At 38.3% G+C, this 18955-nt stretch overlaps 1 protein-coding gene across 1 annotated transcript in view; it reads left to right on the top strand.

Annotated features, from left to right (window-relative positions):
* Positions 1–18955, top strand: part of csmd2 (CUB and Sushi multiple domains 2) — a 334540-nt gene that overhangs the window by 44614 nt on the left and 270971 nt on the right. Inside the window, exon 3 of the mRNA XM_056257596.1 lies at positions 16197–16309. Within this exon, the coding sequence (XP_056113571.1) occupies positions 16197–16309 (113 nt within the window). The remainder of the gene's footprint in view (positions 1–16196; positions 16310–18955) is intronic.

The following is an 18955-nucleotide window of genomic DNA, read 5'->3' on the forward strand; positions in this document are numbered from 1 at the left end:
AGTTTGTTATCAGTAAATGTTTGCATTGGAGCCTTCTTGCCTCAGACTCTTCTTCAACCCGCACCACAACCCTGACAGAAATAGGGTAAAGCTACGAACAAGCTCTTAAATTAAAACAGAATTAATCATGTACATATTAGGGCTGTGCGATATGACGATATATATCGGATGGACGATATAAAAAGCCTATCGTTTCATATTATGCCATATCGTTTATATCGTGGTGTCGCAAAAAAACATTGTTTACGGCAAAAATTTGGATGACTGCAATCTTTCACGCCACCATGGGGATGCAGGCAGAAACGTGAATAACAGCATGAATGAAGGGGTGACAGAACCGGGTGTTTCCGAGCAGGAGAAGAACCAGCCAGAACAAACCGAGGAGCTCGTTCCTAAACGAGGGGCTAGATGGTTTGGTTAACTTTCTATTTGTTGTATTGACCATTTTAGGGTGGTTTGGATAAATAAACGCCATTCTCAAATAGAGGCCTGGTCTGTTTTTTAGTTTCGGTTTGTATTTAATCTTCTAAAACCCGTCAGATCGTCTGTTTAAACCAGTTCTGTGGTGCAGATTGCGCGCATCTGGGCGGAGTTGTTAGCGCAAGCAGAGTTAGCGGAGGCCGGAGAGAGAAGGAGATCGTTTTACAGGGTATAGCCTTCATTCTTTCTTGTTGATGTGTTTCGGGCAACAAGTTCATAGGCTCGATGGATATTACCAGTAATGTATTGTTCAGCCCATGGCTGTCACATCGTTTCGTTTTTTTTAATTCTGCCAATAATCTAAAAGCTATGGTTATATTAAATGTACAATTATCGTTATATACTGACTTCACCCTGTGCTGCAACATACATTTAGTTGTACATTCATTTACAGAAATCAGCTGGTTGAATTCAAATTGATGCTGTTATTATCGGATTTTCAGGTGATATTCCCAATTCATTCAGTTAACGGACGCTCTGAGGTAAAGTGTTCAGACTGCAGACTAAGCAACGATTGTATTTAATTGTACAGTACTATCATTACATAGTACAAACATGATCTGAATTCCATAATGTCCTTAAAAATAACAATTTGCTGGCCATAAACTGACAGCGCGCGTCCGGTGTGTGTGCGATACCTCGAGTTGCTATAGACACGGCGCGCGCGCTTCTCGTCCGGTGAGCGACCCCCTTTAGACATAATAAAGTAGCCTAGGCTAATTCTTAGATTAACGGATTTGTTAAACACATTTATAAATAAAACGTAATCTTCGTTATCTCTAGGCCTACACTAAATGAAAGGCCTGTCTCATAGACGCCTGCCTCAAATACAAGCCGGTGCAGTTCGGCGATTTGGGAAAATAAAAGCCCGGGCTATTATTTGAAGTTTTACAGTATATCGTGATATATATCGTAATCGGGATATGAGATGACTTCTATCGTGATATGAGATTTTGGTCATATCGCCCAGCCCTAGTACATATTAACATTCCAGAGCTTATATACCAAGCTTCAAGGGATACTTCACCCAAAAATTCAGTAATTCAGTAATCACATTATGAAATACATTTTTTTTCCAAAACATGTTGGCCACAAATATTGGCACCTCTAGAATTTTTTTACGAGTAAAATATCTCTGAAGTATATTCCCATTAATATTCACCTTTTTTTTAGCACACCAGGGTGACTAGGAACATGAAATTGTCTAGCTATGACTTCTTGTTTCACAGGAGTTTAAATATGAGGAAAAACAAAGGCCAAATTCCCTTAATCATCCTTCACAATGAATAAAACCAAATAATATAGTTGTGATGTGCATCAAAAGATTGTTGAGCATCACAAAATAGAAAGTGGCTGTAAGAAAATGGCTAAAGAATTGAAAACCCCCATTTTGATAATCAGGGCAATAATTAAGAAGTTCCAATCAACTAAAGATATTACGAATCTGCCAGATAGAGGACGTGTGTCTATATTGTCTTAATGCACGGTGAGGAGGAGAGTTTGAGTGGCTATAGACTCTTCTAGGATCACAGATGGAGAATTGCAGAGATTAGTTGAGTCTTGGGGTCAGAAGCCTACCAAAAAAAATCAAACAACCCTGTGGCGAGCAGGACGAGGCCGGTGGTGTAATTAATGATGAGTGACACCTGCACGACGCACCGGTCTCGTATCTCTCACGGAGGAGCGGAGGCATAAAGGAGGAGCGACGACTGTGAAGAGCGAGAGAGGAACAGGCCTGATTTTATGTTGTGTTGTTTTATGATGTGTGACGGCAGTCGACCGTGAGGGACTGCCTTCTTTACTTTTGTTTTTGTATTCGTTTATTTATTTATTAAAATCTTTGAATGTTCGCTGATTCACAACAACAAACCGCGTTACAAACCCCTACATCCCCACATGTTGTTTGGGAGGGTTTCAAGAAAAATTAAATCCTCCTCGCTTATCCAAAAACAAACTCCAGCCAATTCAGTTGTCAGACACGACTGGAACTTCAAACGGCACAGGGTTCTGTGGTCAGATGGAACTAAAAAAATAGCTTTTTGCAAACACGCTAGATGGGTTTGGTGCACACAAGGATAAAAAGTACCCCATGTGTACAATTTAATACAATCTTTAATGTTGTGGGCATATTTTTCTGCTGGAGGTCCTGGACATCTTGTTCAGATGCATAGCATCGTGGATTCTATCAAATATCAACAGATAAAAAATCAAAACCTAACGCCTTCTGCTAGAAATCTTATAATGGGCCGTGGTTGGATCTTCCATCAGGACAATGATCCAAAACAAACTCAAAATCAACACAAAAATGTTTCAATGAGCACAAAATGAAGCTTCTTGCCATGGCTGTCCCAGTTTCCTGACCTTAACCCTATAGAAAATGAGTGGGGTGAACTGAAGAGGAGAAGCACCAACATGGATCTGGGAATCTGGAGAGATTCTGTATGAAGGAATAGTCTCTGATCTCTTGTCAGGTGTTCTCCAAACTCATCAGGCATTATAGGAGAAAACTCCGAGCTCTTATCTTGGCAAAAGGAGATTGCAAAAAGTATTTAATAAAAGGGTGCCAATATTTGTGGCCAACGTGTTTCGGAGAAAAACATTTATTTCATAATGTGATTTCCCCCGCACTTTCAAATCTTTTACTTCAATGAAAGGTTAGAATTTTTTTAATGAAATATCAAAAGGATAAACAAATCATATTTACCAGGGGTGGCATTAATTCTGACCACAACTGTATGGCATTCAAACTCCCAAAGTCTTTTTTTCTTCCTTGGAAATTGAATTTTGACCTGTTTTTCCTGCTAATTTCTGTCATTACAACGACAGTGAATGGTGAGTTCTTCTTCCAAAGGTTCAATAGCATCATTTCTTTAACAGCACTTACCTGAATTACATCTAAAGGACTTCAATTTATAATTTGGAATTGCAGACAATAACCATCCAAGTAATTCATCATAGCTGACAATACAGTATAAATACTTACCTCTAAAGAGTGCTGGCTATCTGTTATTAAATTCAGCGATGTTCATCTCATGCCTCCTGTGCGTAAATGTTCTGTCCATCAGCACCTTGATAACCTGCATAAGTGGGACCACAGCGAATTCCATGTTTTTAAACTGTGTCTGTGTCCATGTACCAACCTGAAGTGTTTTAAAAGCTTAGATCTGGATGTGTGAGAAGAGCCACAATCTCTGCACATGTCATATAAGGACTCCAAAATTCTGAGGAAACAAAAAATGAAGTCATCAAAGAATAATAAATAATACAAAAAATATCTAAGTTGCCAACTACTAGTACAATTATTTTGGATAACCTAAGAAGTAGGGCTGGGACGATACACCTATCTCCCGATTCGATACTATCACGATACTTGGGTGCCGATACGATATGTATTGCCTTTTTTTATTTGATTTTTTTTTTTTATAAAATAATTGCGACTCTACAAGTATTGCGATTCGATATTGGAATTTTTTAAACACTAGACCATCGGGAAAAGTTAAATCATACACTTATACAGACTGTCATGATTGGAGAAGTTCTTTTGGCTAAATTTTAAGGGGGTGTCACATGCATTTTTCACTTAAGCAATCCCAAAAATCATTGCAGTGAGCATGGATAATAAAATGTAAAAAATCATCCAAGAAGTTGAGAAATAAAATACCTAAATGCATTATATACTTAAAATGGTGTATTTTACCCAGTATTTGCATGTTCCTTGTGGTTTTATGCTTTTAGACTATCACACCGTTAGCTTAGCCACCTGCTAACATCAAACTCCATTGGAACCAATTGTGAGTTCGGCAGGGCCAACGTCACTTCATTCTCTGTCTATGGAGATTACCGAACTGTGCGGTTTTCTGAGGCCTGTGATGACTGTGAGGTGTAAGCTCTTGTGGTAATAAGTGTCAAGCCATTTACTCGAATTTGCTCCCCATCATCAGTCAAAGAGTGTGAAATGAAACATGTTTTCAAATCCCAAACTGTTACACGGATTAAGCAAAACAATGTCATGGCTTTCCGTCCGTCATCTCCGGCCTCAACAGGTTTATTATTTTGTCTTGATGGGTTTTTGTGTAGAGCATGTGTGCTAATTTACTGTATGCTTAAGAGGCATAGCAAGGGAAAAGGTTGTTTGGAAACACTTGATGAATGTAAGAAATGCCATAGAAGATGGGCTGAAGGGATTATGGGTATTTTGGGTATTTTGGTCATAAGGGTTATCAGTGTTGTGTGCATATTTTTGACGATTGCCCAGAGCAGGGTGTGTGATGGGGGAGTGCAGATGGTCATTATAGCTGCAATGTTTAAAAGCTCCACAGCCATTTAGGACCATTTATCCCCTACTGATGAGTTTTGCCACTGTGCTCACCCATCGATAACTCATCTTTCGGTCCTCCTTTTTTTTCAGGGCTTTTTATGGCCCTAAAATTCTTCTGCCTGATCAGCACAGTATTATATCACTGCTTCTCCACTCTGAATAATTTAGCCTGTGCTACTATTTTTCTTCTTGCTCAAACTCACTCCCCTTCAGTATTTGCACCTCTTTGTTTTATATTCTCTCTCTTTATTTATTTATTTATTTATTTATATATATTTTGGTCATCCTCTCTCTCATTTTCCACTGACATTTCTCCCAAGTTTATTTTTTATTTTTTTTACAATGTATTCAAAGTCTAAAATGAAGTAGCATTTAAAAGACAAAACTCTGAAAAGCAGGCGGCTGAGATGTGACATCAAGAACCTCTGAATGAGCTTCAGGATAAATGACTAAGCACATTAGTTGAAATGTTGGCTAAACGGAAATAATGGCCTAATTGTTTGAGAAAAGGAGTATTGCTGTAGATTGAAATTAGAAGTGAATAAAATGGGAAGACCTCTTTGTGCTCCCATCTCTTAGAGTTTTTGTGCTGTGGGGATAGTAGGAGGGCACAGGAAGTCTGTTGAGTGTGGGACTTCCTGTGGTTTGGCTTTTGAACAGACAGTTATCACAAACATTTCATTATATTGTAGGCTAGATGTTTTGTCAGTGGCTATTTATTTATGCTTTTATTTACACTTTTATTTGTTTATTTATGTTTTTATTTATTTATGATTTACTTAATTAGCTTTTATTTTTATGCTTTTATTTATTTTTTTAAAATATGTGTATTTGTTTATTTATGCTTTTATTTATTTACGCTTTTATTTACATCATTGGCTTTTGTGTATTTATGATTTTATTTATTTATTTACTTATTAATGCTTTTATTTATATAATTGGTCTTTTATAATAATAATAATGATTTGTTACATTTATATAGTACTGTTACGCAACTGCTCCGATACTTGTGTTGAAGATCCAAACGCAGCTTTATTGGGGGGTAATCCACAATCGTATTCCATATAACAGGCATAAGGTCAAAACCACAGGACAATCAATATAATAACAGAGTCCAAGACACGAAATCCAGAGAGACAAGCAGAAGATCAAAACCATGACACCGAAAATTAGAACTAAAAATAACACATACAAGACTTCGCCACAAAATATTATTTTTAAATGTATCACTTTTGCTTGCTTTCATTTATTTACTTTAACTTATTTGTGTTTGTTTGCTTATGAGTCGGTATGCAGGTTGCATACTTCTAATGGTGCATGTGCCAACCAAGCAACTGAGAAAGAGCAAATATGTATTAAAGATATTAATGTGAAAACTGTTTTACTATTCATATATTCTCAAAGATTACAATATAAATATTTACAGTAATATTAAGGCTAACTTCCACAATATTTTAAACCAATAGGTGCTATTTGTGCTGACATTGTTTGCTCTGACATGAACTGAACCAAACCGAACAGACTAATGAGGTATCACCATGGAGATGATATTTGATTTGAGGACTTTACGCAGTACAGACCTTTCTAGATATCTTTCACTACCACAGCTGCTGGTGCTTCATCGCATATAACAGGAGATCAAAAGGAGGTCTTCCATTCTGGATTCTCTCAATTGTGATTTATGTCTTAGAAAGCCCAGAGTCTTGCAAGATTGTATACCCCTTGGACCTAAAAAACAACATTTATTTGGCTGAGACAAAGAATGGCACTCTATTTATGGGTACCATATCCCATGCCTAATTAGAAATGATTTGAATGAGAATAAATGACTTTTAAATTAAAGTCAAAAATGGTCAAATTAAAACATCTCCCTTTTTTTTTTTCATTTAGTCTTCAGTTGGTCTTCTAGCATAGTATAGTGTTAGCTGGTTAAAAAATATCTTTCTGATTCGCTACTACAAGATATCAAACAGCGCTCTCTGTATTCGAACTGGCATTGAGAAAGTGTGGATAGGATCTTGTACGACACTGTAATGCAGTTCCTCACAGATGTTTCTAGCAGATGGCAGAAGCCTCGGTTGGCGTGTGTAGTTGCTTTCTATTCTGTGTGTACTCTTAAGTCAGATACATTACAGTAATCCAGTATCAAGCACTAAACCTCTCATCATACATATTACGAGCCATGATAGACTTGCACTATCTTCCCATCATGGTAGCAGTGCAAAAATAGCTCTGGTGGCTGGGCGAGAGGTGTTTGAGTGGAAATGTGTGTGGGTAGGCGGAATGGAGAAGCATGTATTTATGAAGGTTGGAAATAATGGCAGGAGAGGATAATTGGACGGCTTTTACTCTGGACGTTAGCCACTCCGAGGCGCTCCAGTGGGTGCATAACTGCTGCCACCCAGGAATGCTCCGAGTCCTTGAAGACAAGAGAGTTACGGCAGTGATTGTGTTGGATGCAGCAGTCTGCGCTGAGAGCACCATCAATCCAGTTCACCACACCTCATACCTCTGGCCTACAGGTGGACTCTGTTCTGTCCAGACGGAGAGATCCTCATTCACAATGTACAAAAGAACCCAATTATTTATGGACATTTCACGTATAGCTTTAGATGGGCTTGCAGATTTCCAACCACCCCCAAAGAAACAAGCTGTCGATTCATTCACTTCAGATCACATTTACACCGGAATATGTCATATGATTGATAGCTGCATGCACTCAAAACATATTCCTCACTCACCTTTGCACTTTCTCTATAATTTATCCCCTAATGTTTTCACTCTGCTTGCCTGTCAGAATCCTGGCCCTGCATCCGTTTTCCCCTCTCTTTATTTCCTCTCTCCAGGGTGTCCTTCTTCCTGCTGGAATATGGCTGGCTCAGCGATTCCCACCTTCATCCTTTGAATAAGAATAGTGAAAGGCCAGCCTGCTTTAGTTTGATGCTGTTAACAAAAACGCAAGCAGGTGGTTTTGGTTGCATTTGTTGTTTTAGCATCTTGTTACATTAGCGTTTAGAAGACACAGAGTCTAATTCAAAGTGTCTCAACTTTTTGGAATACCTCACACAACCCCAGCGCTCTGTTCCATTCAGTTGTGCTCCGTCTAGCTGTTTGGTAGGGAAAATGCTAGTCACACATTGCTTTCAGTTGTTGCAATACATTTTTGGTTTCATTTTAAAGTTTAAGTTTTGACTTTAGACATTTACCTTTAAAGGGGTCATATAATGGTACATGCACTTTTACAAGTTGATTGTACTGAAATGTGTGTTGGCAGTGCCTGTACACAACCATCATAAAATGATAAAAATCCATCCAGTGGTTTTGTTTTAATCTCCTTATATGTTTTCCCCTGCCTCAAATCGAGCCGTTCGAGCCTGTGACGTCACACGCTTGCACGCCCCTCCCACGATTGTTGATTGACAGGAGCGTTTCAACACAGACCCGCCCTCGCTCATGAGGGAGCTGTCAATCATAGTCTGCGCGGACCGGCGCGGTCATTGTTGATATGCTGGAGCACTGTCTATGAGCAGATGGCGTCTAAGCGATTGTGGTGTTCTGTTCTTGGGTGTAATAACGAACACAGCAGTCATTTTAATGTTCCTAAATCCGAACCGCTGAAGATGCAGTGGCTGAGTTTGTTTTCGAAGGGAATATTCCCCACAAGCAACGTCAATGCTCTCATGTTTACGCGAATCATTTCACACACCAGACTGCTTTATAAACGAGGGTCAGTATAAAGCTGGATTTGCTGAGAAGCTGCTCATGAAAAAAGGATCAGTACCAGATATTCGTGTTCCTGCTGAATCTCCAGAAGAACGGAAGTGAGTGTAACGTTTTATTAAACTTTATATTAATATATTAATCTTTGCAAATCGCTAGCTGCACGCTTCACAATGAATGCGTCTAAGGTTTACACTCAGGGTACATTACGGCATGTTTTCTATGTATGACTTTCTCAATATAATTCATAATCCCACGTTTATACTGAACAACGCGTAATGGTTATTGTGTTATTGAGTTACAAACGGTGTAGCACAGAACAGAGAGGCGGGGTGAGCAAAGCTCATTATCATTTAAAGTCATATGCACTGAAACGGCGTGCTGAAAAGAGCTGTTTTTGACCAGGTAAAATTAGTGTTTTCTTACAACATTAATGAGAATTTTTAATTAAAGTATATTACAAACTTTTAATTTAGACCCTAAATAATCATATTAGCTTGTACAAAAATGGCATTATATGACCCCTTTAAATTTACTAAATATTTGGATATAGTCCTATTCGGACGGTAATTGTTTCTCATATGGACGTCTGTAGAAATACATGTGCATGGCGCTTTATTTAAGGTGGAAGAGCGAGTTTTGTGATCCTACGAACCTGGCAATGCGCTGCTGATGCAGTCATTTTTTTTAAATTAAATTAATTTTATTTAGCATGGATGCATTAAAAGTTATCAAAGGTGACAGTAAATGTTACAAAAGATTTCTTTCAATAAATGATATTCTTTTCAGCTTAAGCATAAGAGACAATGTTTGTAAAGTCCAAATGGAATATATGCAGTTCACATTGGCATGCTTGCTTTCGGTTCCTTGGAACATGCTGTGCTGATACAGTATCTGCTTCCATTATTATTGGAGCAAGGCCATGTCTGAAATCCAGATTGTGCCAACTATGCTAATGTGGCCAGTTTAGTGTTAACCCCAGTTATAGTTTAGTGCTGAGAACTGTAGAGTGGTGGGACACCGAGCACTGGTAGCCACTCTGATGTGTGGTGACAGTGGTTGGACGGCGAGGTTCATTATTCACGGCCTGACATTCCATTTAATCACATTTTATTATGAAGCAGTGCAGGACTCAGTAAATCAGCCTGTGCTTGGAGCTCCTGAAGGCTGGAGGAGGGCGGGTGGGGTGTTTACGGATGGCTTTAATCAGGGGAATTTCTACAGTGACACCCTCTTCATAACACACACACACATTTTGAGAACACACTCATACTGATACTCACATTTAAATGATGCATACATGCATATTTAAACACTTATATTATCAGCAGACTGCATGCAAATAAATACTGTACGCGCACACTAGGGGTAAGCGATATGGCGAAAATATCAGATCATGATTTTTTTTTTCAGACAGGATCACAATCCATGATCTTATCATGATTCTTATCTTGGTTTTTAAGACTATTTTGAGAATCACTGTGGTAGTATAGCCAAACTAATTTCCCTATTTAAAAAAAAATTGCCTTGCAAGGTAACAAAAGAAAAACAAAGAATGACAGACCATTTAGACCATTAAAGCTGCAGTCCGTAACTTTTTTGGGTTAAAAATTATCCACAATAAATTTTTAAGCAAGTACATAACCAGCCAGTGTTCAAAACTATCTGCTTGCCTTAGATTCAAAATGGTAAGCTTGTAATAATGTTTTTAATTCCAGTGGTACTGGTGGATGTCAGCGGGAAATTCAAGCATGTCTTTGCGTCATTACGTCACATCTGTACACATAAAGAAGGAGTCTCGGCTAGTAGGCTATATTGCGAGTGAGGATGTTGGAGGTGGAGATTTAAAGCCTTTTCTCACAGCACTTGATATAATTAAACTTATCAATTTAATGGCGTATCCAGAAAGGTTCAAACGACAATCACCAGTGACAACTGGAGATTTATTTATTTAAAAATTCGGCCTTCGGAGTGGCTACAGACAAAAAGAGACTGCAACCGGCCCATACGAAAACAAGGATACATATCGGAAGGGCATTAAATGTAGTCACGCAATGCTGATGTTGTTAACATTAACAATTTGAGAACAAAGTATAATTTCCACGGTTTGACGTGATATGATAAGCGATCGTTAATCAGCGTGATTTACTGCAATGCTTTTTTCCCTTATTTGGTCAGAACAAAAGTGGATGTTACTTACTTGTTCAGATTACATTTTCCGGTGAAAATTCTTATGTTGGTCATACTTCCAAAAAGTAGAATCTGTGATTCCGAATTACAGTATCCACACCGGCACGTTGATTGACAGCCACACATTCTCCTCAAAACATTGGATACATCCGTGCTGTGCCGTGCCAAAGCACAACCCACGTAAAGTTGACAATTCTGCGAATAACTGCAATTGCAGATTTTGAACAGAGACGGCGACAAAGAGGAAAAACTACAGACTGCAGCTTTAAGTAGTGGTGGGCGATACTATTATTATTTTGTCTTTTATAAAAAGTCAGTGGCAGCTGGTGGATTTTAAAATAGAGGAGACACGCTAAATTGTAGTGGTCTGGGCATTCCTTCTCTAGGAATATTTTTTATTTTATTATTTATTTATTTATTTATTTTGCTTTAACTGTTTTAAATGACTTTTAGAACGGAAATGTAAATAAAATGTCACGCATACAGCAAGACAATACAAACATAATGTCACTCACCTAGCCTATCACTTGAAGCAAAAATCTATCCTTCTGTCCTTTTAAATGTCCATGTTTAAAGAGCAAGTTAGGCCGTTTAGTTTGGCTGATTGCCAATATCCAACTTGGGTGTGGGGTTTTCCTTCATTTTAAATTTGTAGCTACTGTTCGAATGGTAGCTTGGTAAATTTTTTGGGCGATCAAATATTCAAGATCTCGGTTACACTTTATTTTAAGATGTAATTACATATTTAAGTACTGTGTAATATTAAAGGGATACTTCAGGATTTAGCATTAAGCTTTGTATTAGTAGAAAACCTGTAGTATTTTCGAATTACCATGCTTTCCACCCTCATATCCCCCTGAGACGAGAGATTTATGTATTTTTTGTCTGGAAAAAATCCTCCGATGACGCAAAAATCGTCATTTTGCGTCATCGGAGGATTTTTTGGCCAGAGGCTAAAGACTATAGCCAGTAGTAGAGGCTGTCCCGCATGTTCCCAACCCGCCCATAGAGGGTGGGATCTCACTCACAGAATGTACACATAGTGTCAGCCATCTTTTTTTGGAAGCTAAGCTAGCAGGCTCTTGTTCTGTGGAGAAAGCTGAGTAGTAGGGGTTACCATCCTCTTTTTTCCCGGACATGTCCGGCCGTCGATGTCCGGGATTCAGCTTTTGCTTTCTGCAGTCGCCATTCATTGTTTACATGCACACCTTTTGTTTCAATCCAACTGAATTCATTCCGATTGGTGAATCTGAATGTAGTGTTTACATGAACGCTAAACAAGTGATCGGTTGATGTGCGTTTTAACATTGCTAAGAAAATTCCCGCTCCTCCGTGAGAGATACGAGACCGCGGTGCGTTTCACAGGTGTCGCTCTTCGGTATTCACGCCACCGGCCTCGTCCTGCTCGCCACAGTAAACATAATGAAAGGCGACGGTAGAACGCAAAAGCCGAATCCCGGACATTTTGGGTGATCTCGAAACACAGTTTCGGGCAGACTCATCATGGAGACTCACTAGTAGCCTAGACTTGTTGTTTTACTACTGCGCTCTGTTACTGGTAGGCGTGGCCTCCTAGGGCAGCGAAGCAAGTGCATTCTGGGAGTTGTTGTCTTTCATCCACATAAGCCAAAAAGACATTTTCTGGCTTTTCTCAGTCTAGAAAGCTCCAAATTCAAAAATAATTTCATATTTATTCTACATAAATGACCTATTTTAAATACACATGCATCTTTCCAGAGGTGAAGTATCCCTTTAAGTAACTACATGTACTTACTATAGGTTGTATTAATATAATATTATATATAGTAAGTAATATTTGGTTGAGGGTAGTTGCATGTAATTATGCATAATTTACTGTTATTACTATGGTAAGATATGTGACAAAGACACTAAAATGTGTTAACACTGTAAAGTGTTACCAAGATCTCTACTCTCCATAATTAAGATAGTTGGTACATTTATCATTGGTAGCAGTTCAAACTATACACATAATTACTAATTACTTAATACTACACATAATTTACTCTTCTATGATGATTGGTTGATGTACCAAGGGAGGCTAGCCTCCTCTGTGATGTATTTGTTCTCAACACTCTAACCGCCAAAAAGTGAAATACTCAATGGGGATTGACAAATTTTTTTACCAACAGAGGTAAAAGTCTCTATTTTGCCTCCCCCTCTCCTCCTCTCCTCCTCTTTCCCCTCAGACTCGCCCTAGCAACTTAGCCTTTTCCGTGCAGTTGTAATTTCATTGGCAGATTCAGCACGTTTGGGGAAGAGCAGCGATGGTTTTCTCTTCAGTAATATTAATGGTGTTGTCACAGTGGTGAAATTGCAAGCAAGAAATTCACATTCTGAGACATAAAATGAAAATAATAACTGGGAATTTTATTAACATCGTCCCATTTTCAGCTCAAAATTGTGCCTCCCATGCCTCCTCGGACGAGCCGCTACTGTTAAAAATAAGAACAAAGATGCAAATTACAAATAATAGGGCAAATACAATATAAGCAACAGGTGAGTTGAAACTATGAACTGCAGCTGATAGAATGTGCACTGTAGCACGGTACTATTCTCTCTCTTCAAAAGCAGATCAGGGAGACATTTTAATCATTCACAATCTAAAATCATGATATCGCACACCCCTAGCGCAATCACAATCAGAAAAACACTTAAGCGCATACACGCGCCTCGAAGTTCAATCTGTTTTTCCTCCCTCTTCAATGAACTCTGTAAACCACCACCTGTTCTCCTTCTCCAGTTGTGTATTTTTTTTTCTTTCTTTCCTCTTCCTTCTCCAGTGTCCCTGCTCTCTTCCCAAAGAAGCACCTGGGATAATTGGATAGGGAAGTGCTCCTTTTTCTAATAGAGAATTTGGACTGGATGCTGCAGTGCTCATCCATGTGGAAATGTCTCCTAATGGAGGCCGGGTCTAGCCTCAGCACACCCCACCGCTTATTTGGGCAGTCTTCAGTTCATCTGTTGTGGTGTCATGATAGTGCCTCTTTCTTACCTTCTCTGCCTAGAGGTGATCTTCACTGATAAACTCCTGTTAGAGAAAATGAGTCTCTTCATGGGCAAACCAGAACTATGCTGCATTTTGAAAAATAAATAATAAATGGAGTAGTTTACCCACAAATTTAACTGTTTTATGACAAGTCATGTGTAATTATTTTGGGAAATGTTTACGTCGTCTTCCATAGTTACCAGCATGTGATTTTGGAATGCCATGAGTGTGAGTAAATAATGACAATTTAAATGTTTTAAGGTTTACATACACTACCATACTAATGTTTTGGGTCATGTTTTTTTTTTCTTAAGGATTTTTGAAAGAATTGTCTCATGCTCACCATGGCTGTATTTATTTGATCAAAAATACAGTAAAACAATAGTATTGTAAAATATTGTTAAAAATAAAGTAAAACTTTCTAATTTTTTTATTTTTTTTTTTATTCCTGTGTTGTGCAAAGGTGAATTTTTAGCATAATTATTCCAGTCTTCAGTGTGATATGATCCTTTAGGAATAATTCTAATATGCTGATTTGATGCCAAGTAGCATTTCTTTTTCTTTATCAATTTTGGAAACTGTTACACAATTTTTCCAAGATCTTTTTCAGGATCTCAGGATAGCAACAAAACATTGCTCTGTTTGAGAAAATCAGGCAATGAGTGTTGTCACTTTGAACAATGGCTTTTTGAGTATGAAGGGATTTTTGTTGTCTTTCGAGATACCTAGTATTCACCTGTCTGAATCATCAACCTCCTGCCTACAGTTCAGCTCAATTAGTTGATCTCTGACTAAGGCATATAAAATGGCTTAGGCCGCAGCCAGGTGACCGTTTGGTGTGTTCGGGCTGATGGAGATTAGATGACAGCTCTGGGATCTGACTCAAAAGGCAAACTGACGCGAGCCCTGGAACACGAACGCTCAGAGCATTGCCTGTAGCTAAAGCTGCATCACACGGTTTAACATCCTGCTCTGCTGACACCCTGGAGGACTATATGGGTCATAGTGGTGCTGTGGGGAAATGTGAGCACATACACACAGTTGTCGAGCACACCTGGCTGCTGGAGGCTCCGTTTTGTTCTAATCTAATCAAAAAAAAAAAAAAAAAAATAGCCCTCAGGATGCCTTCATACAGTATACTACGGATTTCTCCGCAAATTTAAAAAAATAAAAATAAACCTGAACTAACCTTGCCTTGTCAAAAATTCTTCAAATGATCTTATCTCTTTTAACTTTTTGACTTTGACACAGTAATGAAGATACTCAAGGGCCTTCTCTATCAATTCTTCCATTAGTCTTTTTTCTCCCCCCGTAAGATAATAATAGAAGGTTATGCTTAGATAGGTTTAGTTTTTTTTTTAAGATATATATATTTTTTTCCAGTTGAGGCTTTTTTCTTCACGGTAATATCTGAACAATTTTGCCACCACTATTGGGGCAATGCATTACAAAAAGTAGCGCGAGTTCTGTAATAGAATTACTTTTTTCAGGTAACTAGAAAAGTAACACATTACTTTTAAATTTACAACAAATGATTGAGTTACTTTTTCAAATAAGTAGCGAAAGTTACTTTTTCCTCCATTTATTGACTGACACCTTTTCTGTCCCCATGTTGGGATACATCGGGTGTGAGGTGTAGAGGCGTTGTGTGCGTTGTGCAAACATGATTTGAAGTTCTAGATTAAATGTGAGCATGCATTTACTCATATCATTTGCACAAATTACATGTACTTACTATAGTGAGTACTATACTTACTCAGTATTCCTCAAAATAAACAAAAACAGTGACATGCAAACTCAGAATATTACGCAAACCTGCAAAAAAATTTTACTTTCCATAAAAAGTAACTAAATAACACAATTATTTACTTTTTTAAGGAATAACACAATAATATTGCAACATTACTTTTAAAAATAACTTTCCGCAACTCTGTTTTTCACCATGGCATTTGTAACTTTATTCCCCCCAAAATAATAAAATAAAGTTTAATACAGAAATTGAAGTTATGCTCATCATAGAACTGTTTCTTTTAAGTAGCTGAATGTGTGAAGTTTATTTTAGAATCAATCAATAGATAGTTTCACGCCATTGGCATGCATACTGCTGAAAGCAGAGTTAATAGCTTACATCTGTAACCTCTGACCTGTGAAATAAGCTCTTTTAGCTGCTCTATTGATTGTGATTTTGATAGGTCTGTAAAGCGTTTATTAGCTACCATTCTGATGATTGGTGCATGAGCCATGGTGTCTCTGGTGGCCTATTCTGTGCAGAATTCCCTCACTTATCACCTGTGCTGTCCTAGTTAGCTTTTTACACCACAGTAAACAGCTTTTAAAGGTTTTTATTTTCCGTTAAAGCTGGAAATTGAGATTTAGCAGTCAGTTTGGCACTCAAACATTTGCAGCTGCCAAGCTCCAGCGGTCGTTTTGTATAACAATACTCTGGGTTAACGTGAGCTTTGTTCCTTCTCTGCGTTTTAGGTTGACGGGGTTTCAACTTCCTGCCCCTATAGTCAGCACAGGACCCAGACTTACACTATGGCTGCTGTCAGACTACGCTGTAAGCGGCCAGGGCTTCAAAGCAGTGTACGAAGGTAAGAATCACGTTTTAATCTTCTCTTTTTGTCTCAAGTCAGTTCTCTACCAGGAACAGGTTCAATCCCTCATCTTTCGGGCAAACCCTGTAATTATGTAAAGTGGACTCTTGCACTAGCATGCGTGCCGTAAAAGCAGACTTTTCTCTCACTTTATAGGCTAATTGCATTAATATGCACGGTCAATTTAAAGACTGAGAATCCATAAACATATTTCCTCTTGGTTCCATGCTGGCTTCTCGTCATATTTCTTTTGATGTGAGAGCTTTATGACCCAAAAAAGCAGCAATATTAATGCTCGCTTCAGAGCGGCAGCAAGGAGAATGAATCTGCACTAATTAGATTAATTATCTAATTGAAATTATAGACTGATGGCAGGTGAATCGAGGCCTCTGGGAGCTTTCAGTCATCTAGATCTGCACAATACTAATGGAAAATAATGAATGTGGTCCATATGGACATGCATTATGTTTTATATTTTCAGATCAAGTGTTTCTTTACATGCATCAATTTGTCTGATGCTGCGTATGGTGTGTAGTTGATGTGTTTGTTATGCAAAATGATAAAAGCGTTCAAGTTTATAGATGGATGTCTAAACTAGGGTTGCGCTTTTGGAGGAAATGGAAATTTGAAAGAAAGGATAAAAAGTTCACAAAATATACTACTGATTAAATGCTTAATTTGGTATGGACATGGGTGGTGGACTTGAATAGACTAAACCTTGGTCCTTGTCCCCAATGCACAGGGCAATGGTGACACCAGAATAAAAATATTCATGATTCTGAAGCTGAAAATATGCTTGCACTCTGTCACTGACTATAATGTACACCCTTTTTTTACTGGTAAAATCAGACATTTGGCATTATCAGGATTAACAAATATTCACCTATTGAATTATTACACATAATTTTAAGGTTTTATATATAGTAGTTTAATGTAGTACTATCACTGAAACTCTGTAATCTTTTTTTTTTCTCATGCAGTACACTTTCAATGGAGACATTCACTGGATCTCTTACACAGACAAGCCACACACACACACAGGCTCTCTCGGTGCTCGCTATGACCCACCTCTCCCACTATTAAAGCACTGACATGATAAGAGTAAACCATCTAAAACACATTGAATATTCATACTACTAAAACTAAATGCGATATGGTGATTTAAATAATGTTTGCGCTTTCACTATGAGTGCCGCTCCAGCGCGTATGTGCTTCATTTGATCAATGCAGTCAGTTATAATCGCAAAGCATGTCAAAATGGCTATTACCAAAATTAAAAGTTAGTTCATTCAAATATTTTAATTCTCTCCATTTATTCACTCTCATGTTATTCTCGCATGTCACGCACACATTTCATGTTTACTAGGGTATGTGCGTCATCTGTTCATCATACAAAGCCCTCGTGTCTCTTCACAAGACTTGGATTTGGATTAAACCATTTTTTGGATCTTTTGACATGATAACAGAATTTACAATTTTGGGTGAATTATAAATACAGTTAGCTGAGTCTTGGATAACACTAACTCTATATCGCAAATCATATCGTTTACATCACCGATGCATATCGTCACTTTTTTTTATCACGGTCGATATCTCAATATAACGATGTATCGTTACACCCCTAAAGAGCAGGTTAAGAGGACATCGAGCCCTGAGCGATGACCTACACTAGGATGGAAAGGCTTTGTCTCATCCATACGGATCAGACTAATTCAGTCTGGCACTGTAATTATGTTCCACTTCTTGTCACATGACCTTCTGTTGTCTGCTGAAACACTGTACAGGAGCAGAATTAAAGAGTGATGTATGTAGCACAGGCCCCTGGCCTGACTTTCAGTAAAGACAGCAGAATAATGAGAAGCCCAGAGCTCTTATCAATAGCCCATGGCTAGACACTCAGCAGAATAGCGATTTCCTTTGTGACTGTCCTTCATAGGAGTGTGAAGCCTTGCTCATCAAGAAGAACATCAGCTTACCAAATCCACAATTCTTTTTATCCTAATGATACTGTAATGTCGAGCTTCATCCCTGAATGGGTTTGTTTTGCTATAATAACTGGCTACCTGTATATTATACAGTATATAAGTACATAAGTACTGACCAAATACAGTAGATAAATACATTGATATACAGAAACAACACTAATTTCCGCTGTGCTCTCCACTCTTTTTGAGGGGGTGGAGCTGAGGGGAAAAGGATAATGATTATAAATGAGGGCTCTGCATCTTCATTTTGCATCTGGATTCTTGCTCTTTATCTTCTCAGAAAAAAAGCCCCCCGGTGTGATGGTGAAACATTAGGGGCATTATGAGCAGTGCTATCAATTAACACTCTCAATCAAGCCCCAATGCAGCTGCCACTCTCCGTTAAGAGCCACCCGTTTCACGAGCTCTGAATTTTTTTCCCTCTCTGCTAGCTCTGGTGAGAACCCATCTTGAACTAAAGGAAGAGCAATCTAGCTCTGTAATGAAAGTCTGTATGACGGAGAGAAACAATCTCCGTCTTGGATGACTGAATCGATGAGACAAAATGAGTAACAAAACTGAATGGCATTAAGCCACTTGTGGTTTATTTAATTTGTGGGATGGAAATGTTTATATGCTCATGTATGTTGTTTTTGTTAATGGACATTATATATCATTG

Source organism: Rhinichthys klamathensis, unplaced genomic scaffold (genome assembly GCF_029890125.1).
Source record: "Rhinichthys klamathensis goyatoka isolate OS25496 unplaced genomic scaffold, OSU_Roscu_1.1 h1tg000140l_1, whole genome shotgun sequence".
NCBI lineage: Eukaryota > Metazoa > Chordata > Actinopteri > Cypriniformes > Leuciscidae > Rhinichthys > Rhinichthys klamathensis.